Below are 18,903 nucleotides of genomic sequence, written 5' to 3'. Positions count from 1 at the left end.
AAAAATTTATAATGTATTGAATAGGTGACACAATAAACCCTTTAGCATCCTACATTCAAGCAGAGCTGTCGAAATGTCCTCTGTCTCCTTCCAATTGTTGTGGACACACTCTTCTTTATGATTTCCGAGGATTCTCTAAACAATACCACCCGAATGCGATGCTAAGATGGTCCCTGATATAAGTTCACCGCTGATCGCTTTTCCAGTACGGCACAGTACTTTCTCAAATTACCGCAATAACGGGAAGTTAACACCAAGATCCGTAAGTATGCCGTGCCGTCCTATCATGAGATAGAGTTTCTTGAGAAAAAAAAAAACATGCGCGTTCGAGGTTTAAGCGTTGATGGGGCTGAAATTTATGGACAGTTGATCCGGGAAATCGTTTCGAGGAACCGATAATACAGGATCATTTCAACGTAATTTAATTAGGATGCTCGCGGGGCCATGTAAGAACGAATAATAGGGGAAAATGAAGTATAATCGCGGTTCTACCGTAATTTGAAGTCACTGGGACGCAAAAATCGGACTTCGAATTATATGATTTTGAATTAATTGCCAACTCTTAATACACAGTTTTTGTTTTTGTTTTTTGCTAGGGGCTTTACGTCGCACCGACACAGATAGGTCTTACGGCCACAATAGGATAGGGAAGGCCTAAAGGAAGCGGCCATGGCCTTAATTAAGGTACAGGCCCAGCATTTCCCTGGTGTGAAAATGGAAAACCACGGAAAACCATCTTCAGGGCTGCCGATAGTGGGATTTGAACCTACTATCTCCCAGATGCAAGCTCACAGCCGCGCGATTCACAGTTTAAACCTTTCTGATGCCATGCGAAAAAAAAAAAAAAAAAAAACTATTTCCGAAATGTATCCAACAAGGTGCATTTACATTATTCAAATAATGCACTTGTATAAATCACTGGTGAACCTAACCTCACGCAACGAAAGAAAAAAAAACACACAATTCAAAGATGAGGACAAATTATGCTGGCTCCCCTGTGTAAATGCTTTATTTTTCGGATTACTGTACTGTTCGCATGTTTTAGATGCCTTGTACTTGCATGGAAAAGTGCCCTAAGCCCTTAAAACATCGTGGTTTACCAAACCTTCCTATGATGAGGGAAGTCTCACTTCCATGTGCATTTGAATACAGTACAATGATCCCCATCCTTGTGCAATTTCCCGGCTGGCATTTCTCTCCTTTAAAACCGCTAGTTCGTTTGCGCTCGGCACTAAAAAAAAAAAAAAAGTACTGACAATATTGTTCAGCGCGTACGAATTGATTATATTAGTCACAATCTTTCGCCAACTGTCCGGCATCGCCAGTGTTCGCAGATTCTGCTTCTCCGCACACTGCCTATTACGTGATTTGTGGTGTTCCTTAGAACGCTGAATACAAAAGAACTGCGATTTTACTCAACCTTATATTTGCCAAATTTGAGTAAAATCGTAATTCATATTTACTAAAGCACACTGTAGACACAGCGAAGTAAGTGTAAGTGCAGAAAGCTACCCCACCACATTCCGGAAGACTCATTCTATTTGGAATTTAATTTACTTTGAAAAATACTAATTTTTTTTTCTATGTAAAGGACGTTTTGAATTAGAAGTCTGAATTTCGGTAACGGGGCCGACACTGTTCCTCGAATTACCAATTATCCGTATTTCAAATTAAACAATTTAAATAACACGCAAAACTGTACCTCATGTTTCCGGGAATGAGAGCTCCTTTGAATTAGGCGGATTTCGAATTATCGAGGTTCTACTGTATCGTCATGAGACTCCCATAGTAGATAAACTAGGAGCTTTTAAGACCTGGGGGAAAATTCGAGACTTTTTCATACGGAAATCTATGGACAGAGAGATAACAATTGGTCAAATTTTATAAGATTTGTAAGGTTAGCAACCCTCCATTGAACACTACGTTATGCTTGCTGTCTTCTCATCGAGCCACTCACCCTATGAAGCGTTGATACATAAGACTACATGAGGCTTTTTCCCCGTTCAAAGGGAAATAGGACTAAGTTCACACTGTATGCGTGGACGGGTTCACCCGTGTTACTTGGTTATTCCCAATGAGGCTGGCAAATGCTCAATCTAATAACAGTTGCTTGAACTCCATTTTGGCCTCTTTTGGTCCCAGTCAGTATCTTGTGTCAGGTAATGTGAACACATTTCCCACAAGCTTCTTCCGTAAGTTTTCCTTCAACCTTTCCATCTCAGATGATACAACTAACAAGTAAAACCTATTAACCCAGCCTTCATATGGTGAGCAAGTTAACCGCAATCTCTGGTCAGTCCTCATCGCTATTCATCATGATGATCATACCTGCTGGGATATATCTTCATACTGGCTCTCTTCCGCATTCAACTCTGCAGTGAGCAAACCACACAACGTTACTCCCCTGTCCTTAATGTTTGGTTCTCTCCCTAACTCATCACTTTCCAGCTTGTGATCTATGAACGGTCTTTTACCAGAGACAAAACATCCTGACATTCGGGATCTATGGGGGAGGAATAGGGATAATCTTAGGGCCTCTCATATGATAGTAAAAGAAAGGTACGATCATGGACGAAGACCCAGTAATTTGGTGGTTGGGGACAAGGTATTGATTAAGAATTTTGTAGCAGTTGGTAAGCTTGCACATAGATTTCGTGGGCCTTGTACCATTGTTGAGTTTCTCACTTCGGTTACTATTGGTTATCAACACAGACACACCAAAGTTTTAGCGTTCACCTGTCTCAACGAACTTTTCTTTGTTAATTTTGTTCCTAATGCCTGCTGAGGCATTTTTCTCTTGGAAACCGACAACAATTTGTTTTTCCCTTTCTTTAGTTAACTTGTTTAATTTGTATAGATGTAAGATTATTATTAGGTTCTTAAGAAACACATCAATATGTATGAATATGGTTGTGCTAGTAGCTTAAAAGCATGTAAATATGTTATGAAAGCATAATTAGCCTTTTTTTTGCTCTTTGCATTCTGCTGCTGCTGTTTCGGTTTATCTTTATACCCCAAATCCCATTTTTCCACCTGTTGCTATTTCTTGATGCATGCAGTACTTTCGTATTTGTCTCTTGGCACAGGTCAGATGGAAGTGTGGTTTACACCGAAGTCCCAGTCTCATCCATTGCTCTGACAATATGGAAGCTGCTGGGGCATGGATGGTGCTGAGTAATGACTAGGGCTCGGATTCGAGCATATTAGCATATTTTTTTCCTGAATAGTACACACTGAAAGAAGCCTTTCGGTAGTATTTTCATCTCTCTGGGACCAACAGAATTTAAATTTATCGAGCATATAAATGCATAAAACAGCTGTTTTCAGAATAGAAGCATATAAATGCATGTACTTCTGGTTTTCGTCTAAATAGTTTGTTATTCTTCTAACTCACCCCCCCCCCCCCCGAATTCGGGCCCTGACCATCCTTAAGGTTCTAAAACAGAAATATTTATTGAAAAGACTATCTAGTGCGAATAATAGAACCACAGGTTTTTAACCTTTAGCGAGGTCATTCACACGCCCTAATTGGCCCCTGCCGGATTAGAGAGCGACTCGTTAGATGAGCTCTGGAAGCCCCAAGCATCGTTTCACTTTGACATGCGAGGTGTTTTTGTGGTGTGCCTATTTTGGGAACCAGTATTGTTTAGGTGGCTTTTCCCATGAAGTGGTGGAAGATCCGACCCGGTCAAGTGACGTTTCTGCGTTCTACTCTCAGTTCTCAGTTCGTAATCGCATCCGTATGTACCTATCGAGTTCTTGTGATTTCCAAGACCGCGATGACAAAAGTTAAGGAATCTCTGAGTGTTTTACTCCGACGATGTGCAAAGGAAGACCCTGACTCGTTTTCTACTGGCCGGAAAATTCTTTTCAGCAAAATGTGCGAAAAAGAGGTAAGTTCTTATTGACATTTTCACATCTATATTCTTAAAGATATCACTGGTCAAACGATTGAAATTTCAAGTAACCCGTATGTGCAGCATACGGTGCCTACCTACTAGGTAAGTAGAGAGCAGTCTAAGAATTCGGAGTGTAGACCCGTTAGATCCTCAGATTTTACATTTCCGAGACGGAAATTGACGTTTGGATTTGCTGGTTTTTCATGGGATCGTTGACAGGGTGCTCTTATTTCTACTGCAATATTTGAAAATAATTTCATAGTCCACAATGCTTTATTTTTATTCATTCAATGAAATTTTGCGCACCTACCTATTTATTTTCAGATCAAGATTTCGAAGGGTTTTCAATTTTCTCAACATAAAGCCACAAGTGGGCACTCAGCAAAAGTTGAAGAATTTAAAAAAAGGAAATCGAAGAAACAAGTGCTGATACAACCTTTGTTCAATCAGCAACAGCACTCGGACGAGCTCTCTTCCAGAGTTTGTAGGGCATTTTTAAGAGCCAACATACCCCTCTACAAGGTCGAACATGCTGAGATTAGAGCTCTCTTCAAGGACTTTGCAGGAAGAGAGTTGTCTCATGAGCCGGCCCTATGCAAAAATTACGTTTCTTCAGAGTATTCCGCATTCTCATTTAAACAATTTAGAAGTAACTTTAACATGGATCTGGCTCTGTCGTAATGAAGGTAATCTCTTGATAATACCTTCATTCCACGAAGAATATTCATTCAGGTACTTTCTTCATCAGATTCTACACGCAATCAGGGACGACATCGGGAGCCATCCAATTTGGTTATTATCGACGAGACCCCAGACAGTTGTGGAAGATACATGGCCAACGTTATTGCTGGAAAACTCAGTCCCAGTGAACCGGGGAAGGGCCACCTAATTCTGTGCAGGGAGCTAGATGTGACAAACCATGGTATGATTGTGCGAACAGCACAAGCAGCTCTGCGTAGGTATATTTTTGTTAATTTATTTTCTGAGCGTTTTGCCAAAGAAGAATAAGTACAGTCTGGCTTAATTTTAATGCATTCTACGTATGCTCAGTGAAGACTCTGATAGTTCTGATAGTTAAATATCTCTTACAGTCGTACGACATGTCAGAATACCATTAACTGAACGGTTCACCCTTCATTTTATGCATTCCTGTTTCAGGCTTGCTGTGGCCAATCTTTCAGATGAGGAGGTAAACAAAGTACTCGCATTGGTGACTGGCGCTGCTCCCTACATGATTAAGGCTGGGAAGAGCTTAAAGCTTCTTTACCCGAAGATGTCACATGTTAATTGTCTTGCCCATGCAACGCAGAGTTGCTGAGGAGCTGCGTGAAAAATCACCCAGCATGAACAGCGTCATTTCCTCAGTGGAGAAAATTTTCGTCAAGACTCCTACTCGCGTCCGTGCCTTCAAGACGATGCATCCAGAGCTCCCTTTACCTCCCGAGCCCATATTGATGCGATGGGGAACTTGGATATTGGCTGCCTTGTATTACGCAGAAAATCATAGGACAATTGAAGAGGCAAGACTAGTTGAAATGTTTAAAATCTTCTCATTTTCGAGGTTTTCTCTATCATTCCTTTCATATCTTTTATCTTTACTCCATCAGACGGCACCTAATTTTGTAATTTTCTCAGTTATTCTCCTCGGCTAATGTTATTCATTTATATTTTTTCCAGGTGATCAATACGTTTGACGAGGCGGACAGCAAGTACATCACGAAAGCTAAGGCTGCTTTTAAAATGAAGGGCTTTATGCCATCCTTGACTTTCATAAAAGCCTACATGAGCTTCATTCCTGAGGCCATCCTAAAGTTGGAATCGCGAGGGATGGAGTTGGTTGAAGTGGTCGCTACAATACACTGAGTCATCCAAAGAAGCCGAGTTGTGGCCTGGAGAGACTGGGAAAACCGTGAAACAAAAACTGGAGTTCGTGCTGGCTCAAAATCCCGGTTGGAGTGCAGCGTTGGACTTCGAGAGGATGCTGCGTGGCGAGTCTGCACCGTCAGAGGATTTTCCGAACTACTCTGCACAAGAAGCAGCTTCATTCAAGTATTTACCTCTCGTGTCAGTTGACGTCGAAAGATCGTTCTCATCATTGAAACTTTTATTGACTGATTTAAGAAAATCATTCAAAACTGAAAACATAGAAAAAATTCTTGTTGTACAGAGCAATGCAGATCTACTTCAGTGACTCGCCTAATTCTGAACATCTTGTAAATGAACTTTTAAACTGTAACTTTTATAAGAAAACTTCTCATATATATACTTGAAACTTGAATGCGAGTATATTGCAGTGTATCATACATACAATTAGAAAATAAAGCTCGTATATAAAGATGTGTTACTGGTTTTTAGTTTCACTTTCCTTTCTACAGTTTTTAACGGTGTTTTTCGAGCATATTCTGCATATTTGACCGCATATGTTTTTTTGAGCATATCTATGGAGCATATAATGGGTTTTTCGAGCATATCTATCGAGCATATATCACATGGTTTTCGAGCATATCTGGAGATTTTATAGAGCATATCGATCCGAGCCCTAGTAATGACGTTCGGAGCACAACTAGTGTCTGTATTATGAAAGTTGTCGCTCATAGGTTCAGTCATGCTGCAATAGCACCCTCTGGTCCAGTGAGGAAAGCAATAGCAAACTACCTCACTCCTCATCTCGCCTAGTATGCCTCATTTGAGCTCTGCCATTGGTTTTTGTGGTTTCCTTATAACTGCATAGCCTTTTGTGGTGCTACTTGAGGATCCAACTAGCCTATGGGCTGATGACCTAACAGACAAACAGACAGACCCTATTTTTAAGCCAGTAATCTGAGTTTTCTCTAGTAAATTAGTTAGGGTGCCCCATTTTAACTGAATACATACGTTTTTCTTAATTTACCCTTTTTCAAGTTCGGTAGAGATGTCCCAGCTGCCATAATTTCAAACTGATAAGCACTACTTTTAACAGACTTAAAATTTTACATATATTTATATACTAGCTGATGTACCCGTGCTTCGCTACGGGATTCTCAGAAAGACTGACTTGGTGGTTTTCCTAACTGAATTCAACATAGGTCATTACCAAAAAGGTCAATAGGAATGTAGCGATTGAAAATAATGTAATCATATAAAATACTCGATCAAATGAATAACCGCACACTCTCTCACTTTCAACGAACAGTACTACGGTGTCAATCTAAGAGTCCAAAGTTCCAGAGCTGGAATAACCAGGTCGCAGACTGCCGTGAACACTCCTCTGTCATTATTCCGTTAAATATGCACACTACTCATTCCAATCAGTGGCTCAGAGTAGGGATTGTATAGCTCGAATACTATGATGAACCAGTGTGTTACGTACCAGATATATCAGAAAATGTATGAACCAGAGGAATGGCATGCTAAAGAAGAAAGTTATCTTACACCCCAGCTACTTCCCGCCAATATACAGGCAGGCTGTTACAGTTAGTATGAACAGGCGAGTTGGCCGTGTGGTTACGGACGCGCAGCTGTGAGCTTGCATCCGGAAGATAGTGGATTCGAACCCCACTGCCGGAAACCCTGAAGGTCGTATTCGGGAGATAGTGGGTTCAAGGCCCACTGTCGGCAGCCCTGACGATTCTTTTCCGTGGTTTCCCAATTTTCACACCAGCAAATGCTGGGACTGTACCTTAATTAAAACCACGGCCCCTTCCTTCCACTTCCTAGACCTTTCCTTCTCCCATCGTCGCCATAAGACATATCAGTGTTGGTGCGACTTTAAGAAAAAAATAAAATAAAATAAAAATGGCATTCCGTGGTTTCCCATTTTCACACCAGTCACACCAGGCTGTACCTTAAAGCCAAGGCCGCTTCCTTCACACCACTATTCATTTCCTATCCCATAGTTGCCATAAGACCTACCTGTGTCGGTGCGACGTCAAGCAAATTTAAAAAACCTCGGTACGCTGTAGTAATCCTATCTATCGGGGATGAGAGGAAACAGAAGACAAAAAGCACATCGCAACAAACAATGGTCAATGTAATGTTATTGTTGATTATGAGCTTTCTATATTGCAGGCCTTCACATTAGTTTTCTTTCGACTCTGTGATATTAGGGTGTCTTACAAAGTAATTTATATCGTAGACTGTAGTTCCTTATTCTCAGACTTTACATACCGATTTTCACTAAATTCTGTTTACCCATTTTCTCGTGACTCGGCGCTGATATGGACTTGGTAACAAAAATCCAAATTCATGAATATCTCCGATTATATGCGGTACGGTAACAATGTATAAGACATAAGTGATCGGAAATTGAATAACTTCTTACATAACTACTACTAACTTGACATAACTTATGTTAGTTATGTAGTATTTATCGATACGACCACTAATAACATAAATAACTTATTTGAGAATTACATTTCAGACCTTCCTCTAAACTACCATTTCACTTACTGTGAATAGCATTATTGACAGCCTAGATTATAGCAACCTATTCCCCGACTTTGCATACCAATTTTCGTGAAGATACGACCACTAATAAAATAAATATTTGAGAATTAAATTTTAGGCCTTCCCCTAAACTACCATTTTTCTCCACGTGTGTAGCCTATATTGTAGAGACTTATTTCCCATCTTTGTCTAGCGATTTTCGTTAGGACACGACCACTAATAACATAAATATTTGAGAATTAAATTTCAGGCCTTCCCCTAAACTACCATTTCACTCAGCGTGATTAAAATAATGTATAGCCTAGATTGTAGCGGCTCATCACCCGACTTTACATTCCGATTTTAATTAAATTCTCTTCAGCCGTTTTCTCGTGATGCATGTACATACATACAGACAGATAGACAAGACAGAAATTACGGAAAAGTAAAAAATGCATTTTCTTGTTACTGAGGACATGACCGATACAGAAATACCATTCTTTTCAAATTCTGAGCAACGTACAGACAAAACTCTTATTTTATATATATAGATAAGCACTGTTTGCGCACCAAAGCAATTTATGGCCCACTGCTGACTTGTCGTACCATTCTGTTCTTAGTGCTACTGGGAATGGTGCAGTAATGGTTACTACCTGAGAACTCTACATCAGCATGCCAGCCCTTATACTACCTGGAACGAAAGTCCTTCATTGAGACCTGTATACCAACTCGCTAACTCTCACTGCACAGGAGGCCGGTCTCTGACGAGTAACTTAGGGGTCTAACTCCTTGGAACTGGACCTCGGCTACGACGGCTGATTTCACAGCCAACCTTGTTCACCACTGCCTGGACTATTCTATGGCTTTCATCAACCAGCTAGCAATTTGACTGCAGTGCATTATACTCTCAACATCAAAAAAACATAAAATTAATGTCATTTTTGGAAAAAAAAAAAAAATTCAAGATTATCTCCAGTGTCCTAGAATTGTGAATCTTAGGAGGGAGAAGTCCGTAACATCTGTACAGACTCTCCCTAGTAGTAGGAACACTTAACAACTGGATTTTTTTTTTTTTTTTGCTAGTTGTTTTATGTCGCACCGACACAGATAGTTCTTATGGCGACAATGGGACAGGGAAGGGCTAGGAGTGGGAAGGAAGTGGCCGTGGCCTTAATTAAGGTACAGCCCCAGCATTTGCCTGGCGTGAAAATGGGAAACCACGGAAAACCATTTTCAGGGCTGCTGACAATGGGATTCGAACCTACTATCTCCCGAATACTGGATACTGGCCGCACTTAAGCGACTGCAGCTATCGAGCTCGGTAACAACAGGATGTAATGAAATCTTGCAGAGAGAGTCTGAACTGAATGAGACCCATATACTATAATTTTCTAGTTTATTAACAGACGTCACTACCTTCCGTTTGGAGTGCCACCTAGGGGCTTGGTATATAGAAGCAATCTATGGCTCATTCCACGTTAAGAAAACAGTATTGCTCTTACAGACCTACAACAAGTGAATATACGCCCTCTGAGACACCCATAATTCCTCGTGATTAAGGGATAGTATACTGTACTTTGTAATGTATTATGAAAGACAGATATAAAGGATGAGGCATTTTTGCCCATGAGATATTAAAATAACTATATAACATTTTATTTTTTATAAATACATTCGTAGGGACGAAGTACAATGGCAGGAACAGCCATCGCTTCGTTGCCTCACATCACTTGCCTTCTATGTTGCTCTGGTACAAGCATCTGTGAACCGCGGGCAGCTCACTTCTGTAGAGAAGTCACGTACAATGTTTCCTTATTGCACGTGTATTTTTAGGCTGTAAATCAGTGCGTTCTTGTCTTGTGTTGAGTGGTAGTTATAAGATAAGCCCAACTGTGTGATTTCTTTAACATTGACACTGTGGTCTTTTGTAGAGTCATCTACAGTATTAATTTGTTGCGTCTGTTTTCTGGTTTTTATATCAGTGTGTACTTGTGTTGAGTGAGTGTTATGTGATTAATTAGCCTACTTGTGTGATTTCTTTCTTTTAACATCAATACCGTGATTTCTTTTGTAGAGATGTCGTTTACGGTATTTATTTGTTGCGTGGGTTTTTCAGTCTTTATATCAGTGTAAAGGCCTAATTGTATTCTGTTGAGTGAGTGTTATGTGATTAGCCTACGTGTGTGATTTCTTTCTTTTAACATTAATAGAGATCATTAATAGTGATTTATTTGCATTATGGGTGAGGACATCCATAAAAATAAGCAGGGAGAGATACTTAGGAAGAAACAAAAGCAAACTCTGCTTAACGTACTTAATTACCTTCCTCGAAAGAATCCAAATAAAAGTCTCAGCTGGGTGGATGAAGAAACTGCTGAAGCAACAAGCATTTCTGAGGGGACTGTTTATGAAGTGCGATCAGCAGCCGCTACAGAACCTTTGACTTCTCCAATTAAAACAAGAGAACGTAAAGCACCACGGAAAGATAGCAGGTCAGTCAAGTTCAATGATTTTGTTCGCAGTGGTGCAAGACGTAAGGTGCACAAGTTTTTCCTTAAAAATCAACCTCCAACCTTGCAGCAAGTCCTACAGTCTGAATAATGATAGAGACCTTACCGAGTTCAAAAGAACAACTTTGTTTCACTTGTTGAGAGACATGGGTTTTCAGTATGAAAAAAAGGAAATTCAGCTTGACAGAAACAGACTCACTTTTGTAAAGTGACTCCCAGATCAACTCAAAAACAATAGCTGCTGTAAAAACAACAAAATAGTTCGCCACCAACCACAACATTTTTGATGTGTTATTTAGTGTAAAGTGTAGATATGTTATTCAGACTTCATCAATGGTTTAAACTAAGACTATAAATTGTGTCATATCAGTGTTTATATCATTATTGGTTATATGTACTCTTATGTCTTCCAATTGGAGCGTGGTTGAAGATGACCCAATATATATGGGGTCAAAACTAGTCCCAGGTTTATAAGACAATATACAAACTAATAGTATTGAATAGGTGGACCCTTCCTACCCTTTGATAGATATTATATCTTGGCATCACAAGTATCTGTCAACAGTTAAGAAATATCGAGACGAGGGAAGGAACATCTTTTACACTGATAAGTCATGAGTTAACACAGGGCACACTGTTGGAAAAGAATGGAAAGATAAGACCATTTCAACTCCACGGGATGCTTTTCTGTCAGGACTCACTTGCCGTCTGAAGTCACCTACAGGTCGTGGTCCACAGTTCGCGTTAGTTCATGCCGGTAATGAGAATAGGTTTGTGCCAGGGGCGAAGTACGTGTTTCAGGGCAAGAAGGATACCGCAGATGCTCATGACGAAATGGATGGTGACTGTTAAGAGAATATTTTAAAGAACGTCTACTACCGAGCCTGCCGCCAAACTCTGTCATTGTTCTTGACAATGCCTCCTATCATAGCCGCAAGAAAGAAGCTCTGCCTACGAAGGCATGGAAAAAAGAGAACCTGCGGTCATGGCTTCGAGAACGTGGTGTAGTGTATGATGAGAACATGCCGAAAACAGACTTGATGACCCTCGTAAGCAGTGTGCGATGGAAATACGATTGCCACAGAATCGATGAAATGGCAAGAGAAAGTGGTGTTACGGCTCTTCGTTCACCATCATACCATTGTGAGCTGAATCCTATCGAACTTGTTTGGGCACAAGTGAAGAACTATGTTACTATAAACAACACCACGTTCAAAACAAGGGAGATTGAAAGACTCATCGATGAAGGTTTCCTATTACATAAAATCAGCTTCATGGTCCGTATCGCACTTCAATAGATTCACAATTAAGTATTTATTTTCCACCTAGTCGATACAATGATTGCTTAAGGCAATTTTTAATGGTCAAAAGTGGTACATGTTTCGTATATTATCAACATCTTCAGCCACATAACACTGTTTAGATGAAAAATGTATAAAATTGACACTTCCTCTAAAGCATTACTTTGTCAATTTTATACATTTTTCATCTAAACAGTGTTATGTGGCTGAAGATGTTGATAATATACGAAACATGTACCACTTTTGACCATTAAAAATTGCCTTAAGCAATCATTGTATCGACTAGGTGGAAAATAAATACTTAATTGTGAATCGAAGGTTTCCTACGCGTGTCTACTGAAAACTGGGCGAACTACGTGAAAAACGTGAAAGATATTGAAGTGGACGTGTGGAAATCGGATTTGATCCAGGACGAAATGGAGCCCTTCATCATTGCTGTCGGCAGTGAATCTTCGGCTGGTAAGTTACAAGTAACTAATCTCATTTTGTTCTGTATTGAAGATACAATAAGTGAATACTTTCTTGAATAAAATTACTGTGTCCACCTATTCAATACAATTATATTTTGTAGTGATTAAATTCAACATGAAATATAAACACTAGTTAGGGAAATTCTGCAACACCTACCCTGCTGGCCAACGTTCCGATGGTAAAAAATATTTTCAACGAATGGGACAAGAACCAGCTAACCACAGTGTCGGGCCTTACAGTGTTGACGTTTTAATGATCATGGCTATCAGGTAGGTTGGTCTATATCATGTTTATTGATAGAGATACACCCCGGAATGGAAAAAAAGATTCATTCTTTTCAATGAAAGATAGTATCTTTCACTGAAAAGTTCAAATACATGGTCATCATTGCAATGTTCTTGTAGGCCAGGGCCTCTCAAACGCCCAAAATCTCACGCGTGCAGATAGAGGCGCAAGAGCTCCGTGCACTGTGCATCGCTGCCGCTCGGCATGGCTCGGATCAACGCTTCGTCTCTGGGCTACTCGGCTAAGCTCGGCTGAACTCGCCTATACTCGGCTCAAGTCAGCCCGGATTTGGAGCGCTACTGCGCAAGTGGGGCAGAGGGAGACAGGCGGAGCGAGCGAGACAGGCGTGAGGAAAGAGAGAGTAAGCGCTATTGCTCCAAATCAAGGAGTGGGGGGTCTGCACTCTGGTCAACCAAGCCAAGTCTTTTGCACCGTGCACAGTGCATGCACCACGCGCATGCACCCTGAGAGGCCCTGTTGTAGGCCATAACTGGTACCAGTTGTGTCTCATATATATCTGATGAGGATGACAGAAGACAGGATGTACACAGTTCAATCTCATGCCAATAGATATACCTGTGTACAAACGTCATCATGGAAAATATGCAAAAACGACTGCTGAAGAAGAGCATTTTTCTTTAAAAATGTATGTAAGTCGTGGTCATGAGGGATTCATTATATTTTACTTGTAAAGAAGACATAGCAATCTATAACTGGCTCCAATTCCAGCTGCTGAAACCTTGTTTACTCAATATGGCCGTGAATGACGGAAAAAATTAGGTATTATATAAAGATGTACAAGTGTGGACCTTCATTTCCCCTGTTCACTTTGTTTGTGGTGACTAAGCTTTTCCAGATTTCTAAATTTTTTCCCTTGCTTTCCTGCCAATAATTTCTTTTCCCACCAATGCAGTAAGCCTATCGTCTGTGTTTAGCTTTAGCATTAAGGGAAACGCAGTAGCAAGTTTATGAAGTTCACTGTGTTTCTTCTATGGGATCAAATAGAAGAGCTGACATCATTGCCATTCGTTCAAATAAGCACACTGCTTTGGTGTTTGATACCATTATTCATTTTGAAAGAGACAATGAGCAGGTGATAGCTTGACAAAAAAAGTAATTTATTTATGAACCATGCCTCCCATATTTAAGCAAATATCACAACATCCCACTTGAGCATTGGTCAGATAAAGGATTAGTTTTTGGTGGCAGGGAAGGTACTATAAAATACATCAGGAATATCTTGAATGCGTTAGAAATGCCCAGAAATATAACATCATAATAGGCATTATCATAGACTCTAAGCATTTTGCACTACTACCTTTATGACTAATAATTGTTACTCTGGACAACGTTGTGTGATAATCCCCTATAAATGTGTTGCATTCCTTGAAGTCCAAGCTGGTTTTCTTTTAATTGTGCATATGAATAGATTTTTTTTTTTTTTTTCCAAGTTGTAACATTACATCTGCTAGCATTTTTTTTTTTTAATTTGTTCTAGAACAAAAATTAATTTAGGAAATACATTGGAAATTTAAAGTTGAGTGGTAATTTGTCCAGTAACCTACGCTCTGATGTTTCCTTCCATCTCCTTCCCTTGTTGAGATAACAGAAATAATTGTATGCTGAGTATTTTCACCACAACACATGATTTTTAGGTAATTTCAGAATGGTTTGATCAATTTTCATACTAAGTTACAGCAATATTAGAAGCAGATTAAGAATAAAACAATATGGGTACCATTAAAATTCTAATGTCAGAAAATCTAAATATAATGCAACTTTATAGTCTAAGATAAAGTAAACATACCCTGACTGAGGAGAAGGGCTACCATTTCTTCATGACCTTCCCGAGCGGCTTCCATCAGAGGGGTATAACCTTCATCGTTAACTTCCTCAATGTTTGCACCCCTTTCAATTAGTAGCATGGCCAAGTCTACATGACCCCCACATGCTGCTAATGTCAGAGGGGATTCAAAGCTATCTGTTGGCATGTTGACCTGAAAAAGAAATTGTGATTATGTTTACGACGATGATGGATGATGATGATGGTGATGATGATAAATGCCTCCATTAAATACTGCTGTACCTTTCAGCAATCAGTCAGCAGCGTCTCTGAATAAATTAATAGTCTCCACAATCATCTACTAGCTACCAGCACCATGGCCCCATTCAGTTTCACACATCTAAACTTTAAATCAGGAGGAAGAAACTTTCCATTTCTTCTTTCTCATTGAAGTAATGATGTCAAAGTGTTATTCTTGCTCTACACCTGCATTAATTAAATGTGCTCATTGTTGCAAAATACTTAATTTACAATGCTTCTATGAAAAATACACCCACATAAGTGTAATAACGAGTCAAGTCCAAGCAATTCATTGTCAGATGAACAGTGAAAATGTGACAAATATTGTAAAAAATGTAAATAACCTGATACTATACATAGAAAAAACAACAAATAATGAAGTATGTGATGTAATAAAAAAATTGAACATTGTATCAAAAACATGAAATTTACAAAAATATGAAAAGAAAGAAAAAGAAAGGTAAAATGAAAAAATATCAAGATCGGAATCAAACTCTAAAACTTCAATTCCCAATGCCAACGCCCTAACAACTACAGTAAAACCTTGATTATCCGTTCTAATGCCCGGGAAGGGGTGAACACTTAATTTTAAAAAATGGATAATCCATACTACTAATTTTAATAGACTTCAAAGTACATAAAATACACACCATATAACCTTAAAAAGCAGTGCATAAAATCCTCTTTAAAACCAAAATGTAGTCAAAGCTACAATAATACATACTAAATATTCACCTAAATTACCAGCAGACCATAAATAATTAATTTACCTGGTGTCATTTAAGCTGCTTTTGAAAAAACCCGTTACTTTTTTTTTTTTTTTTTTTTGCACTCTCCTACAACTCATTTCCTTTTTTATGTCCATTCTGAGCTTTCTAATTGCAAGAATGTCTGAAACATCTGTATCGTCCTCTTGTTCCAAGAATTCCATTAACGTTTCAGCCGACTCCCGTACAGTCTGAAGCGGTACGCGATTGCTTGTGATGCAATCTTCTTCCCTATCCCCCTCACATCACTCATCGCTTCGCAGCTGACTGCCGAGTTCCCGTTCGTGCTCTTATTTATCATTTCGTCATCAGTTAAAATGTGTTGCTCAGGCAATACATAGTCAATATGAAGCCACCCCTCAATGTTACTTTCATCCACTTCTCCAAAATGAACGTCTTCAGGATAGGTTTGATCACCAATCCCTCATTTTCATCTTCATCAGTGAACCCATGAAAATCATTGGCAAGCACTCTGACATCAACATAAAATTTTCTCCACGATCAAATGATGTTCTAAGTGGTTACTATATCCCATGATTTCTGGGCAAGATTAAGCACTTCTTTAAGATAGAGTTTTTTCCAGAACTCAACTATCGACGTTTCTTCGGAAAGTAAAGAAGCCTAGCAATTCCCGCTTATAATGTGCCTTAAAGGTTGCGAGGATGCCTTGGTCCATTGGCTGAATTAATGAATTTACATTAGGTGGCAAATAGGAAACAAAAATGTTTCCATCCTCTGATTTCAACTCTGTATCAACAGGGCGAGAGGGTGCATTATCAAGAAAAAGGACGGCCTTTAACGGCAAGCCTTTGAATGCCATGAAATCTCGAAACCGCGGAACAAACTAATTATGGAACCATGTTCTGAAAATATCGTATCATTTGTTATGACAATAATCTACTGGGAAATATTTGATCACTGTTCCTTTGAATGAACGCGGATTTTTTGCTTTACTAACAGCTAATTTTAATTTATGGTCGCCACTAGCATTCGCACAACACAAGAGGGTAATGCGCTCTTTACTGGATTTGTGACCAGGAGCCGATTTCTCTTCAGCAGCTGCTAGTGTTTTACTGGGTAAGCACTTCCAATAAAGTCCGGTTTCATCAGCATTGTACACTTGACTTCGAATGAAACTGTATCTCTCAATTATGCGATTGAACCACATCTAAAGTTTTCTGCTGCACTGCTGTCACCACTTAACTTTTCTCCTTCGATGTTTAATTCTCAAATGCCATGTCTGTCCTTGAATTTCTGTAGCCAACCACTGAACGCTGGTGAAGACCCTGAGCCCCCCATCTTTTCGTGAAAAATTTGTGCCTGCCTTATCATAGGACCACTAATAGGTACACCTTTGCCTCTCTTCTGCTGAAATCACGTGAATAACGCAGCATCCAGTTCTTTTAAAGATGATGCTTTCATTGTTGTTCTTTTAGAAAGTCCATGCAAACTGTCAGAACTCGCCGTAAACTGCAACACCTTGTTCCGCACTGTTGTCACACCCACACCAAACTCTGATGCTAAATTTGAGACTAGTTCACCTTTCTTTAACCCTTCGATTATATTAACATTATTTTGTATGGTTAAAACCACAAGTTTTCTTTTTACTACAGATTTCGATCTCAACATTTCTTGGCTGTTAGAATGGAAAATAAATGTTTAACTTCATCAGTCACTCTCATATTTCCTTACTTCGCACTACAGTACAGAATGTAGCGGAGGTTGACTATGACTGCTAGGCTGGTTTCAGATTCCTGTGCATCGTGAAATATTTACGATGCAGTAACCAGTGGTGAAAATATTTAACCTTGACAGAGAACGATATGAAAGATATACGTACGGTACTTGAAGATGTTACACACTACCAAATAAGTTGTACGTATCATTCTGAAGTAGAAATGACCAGCATACTGTACTCTATGCTTCGTGGGCTGGGAAGGGGCATATTATAGTACATTATTCGTCAACAATGGAATGTTTTTTAACGTTAAGAATTTCATATTTAGGTTCCGTATTGAAACAATGGAATGGATAAAAAAGTTTGTGACTGTGGAATTTGAATAGCATCCCTCTTCTTTCGTAACTTACAATAGTTAAATAATTTTACAAAACATAAAATTACGTACAGTAGTAAAAAAATGTATTAAGTCAGGTCTCCAATGCCGATTGCCAGTCTATGCGCGTGTACGCATAGTAGTTACCGTACGTAATCATCGTGGGCTCAGGAGACGGAGAGTCAATGTACATATCAGATGTAAGATTTTTCAGGCGTTTGCTCTTATAACCAGCGTTTCGTCTTAGGTCTGACACTAGACTCGTCAGAGTGGGATGTGTCAGAGTCAATGTACAGTCGCTCCAAAACAGAATACTGAATCAAGATACATTGACGTCAAGAGCTGGGCTGAATGGCTCAGACGGTTGAGGCGATGGCCTTGTGACCCCAACTTGGCAGGTTCGAACCCAGCTCAGTCAGGTGCTATTTGAAGGTGCACAAATACGTCAGCGTCGTGTCCATAGATTTACTGGCACGTAAAAGAACTCCCGCGATACAAAATTTCGGCACGTCGACGTCTCCAAAAACCGTCAAAGTGAGTAGTGGGACATAAAACCTATAACATTATTATTATTATTATTATTATTATTATTATTATTATTATTATTATTATTATTATTATTATTATTGACATCAAGTTTTAGAGCGACTGCACATTGCTTTTTAAAAATCAAGACTCTTTTTTTGACGACGGATAATCCGTAGGACGGCTAATCGAGGTACAGATAATAGAGATTTTACTGTACACCACGGAGAAGTCAGAAATATCTGTCTGTATACACTACAAAAGTTTGAGGATAGATATATATATAATTTTTTTTTTTTTTACATCGCACCGATACAGGCAGGTCCTATGGTGACGATGGGATAGGAAAGGGCTAGGAGGAGGAAGGAAGCGGCCGTGGCCTTAATTAAGGTACAACCTGGTGTGAAAACGGGAAACCACGGAAATCCATCTTCAGGGCTACCGATGGTGGGATTCGAACCCACTATCTCCCGGATGCAAGCTCACAGCTGCGCGTCCCTAACTGCATGGCCAACTCGCCTGGTTGGGATATATTTTAAACATTACATTTTGAACAAAATAAGGCCCATTGGAAAAAACGCTCAAACAAGGTTGAAGTAATTTT

At 39.5% G+C, this 18,903-nt stretch overlaps 1 protein-coding gene across 6 annotated transcripts in view; it reads right to left on the bottom strand.

The window, feature by feature from the left end:
- The window catches only part of LOC136873986 (ankyrin repeat domain-containing protein 17), a 918,230-nt gene that overhangs the window by 574,577 nt on the left and 324,750 nt on the right, over positions 1–18,903 (bottom strand). For all 6 annotated transcript variants that reach the window (XM_067147404.2, XM_067147402.2, XM_068227616.1 and 3 more), the window contains one exon: positions 14,678–14,867. In XM_067147404.2, coding sequence (XP_067003505.2) covers positions 14,678–14,867 — 190 coding nt within the window. The remainder of the gene's footprint in view (positions 1–14,677; positions 14,868–18,903) is intronic.

Source organism: Anabrus simplex, chromosome 5, assembly GCF_040414725.1.
Source record: "Anabrus simplex isolate iqAnaSimp1 chromosome 5, ASM4041472v1, whole genome shotgun sequence".
Classification (NCBI taxonomy): Eukaryota; Metazoa; Arthropoda; class Insecta; order Orthoptera; family Tettigoniidae; genus Anabrus; species Anabrus simplex.
Note: the sequence above shows the minus strand (reverse complement) of the source record. Positions and strands in the feature narration are given on the sequence as shown.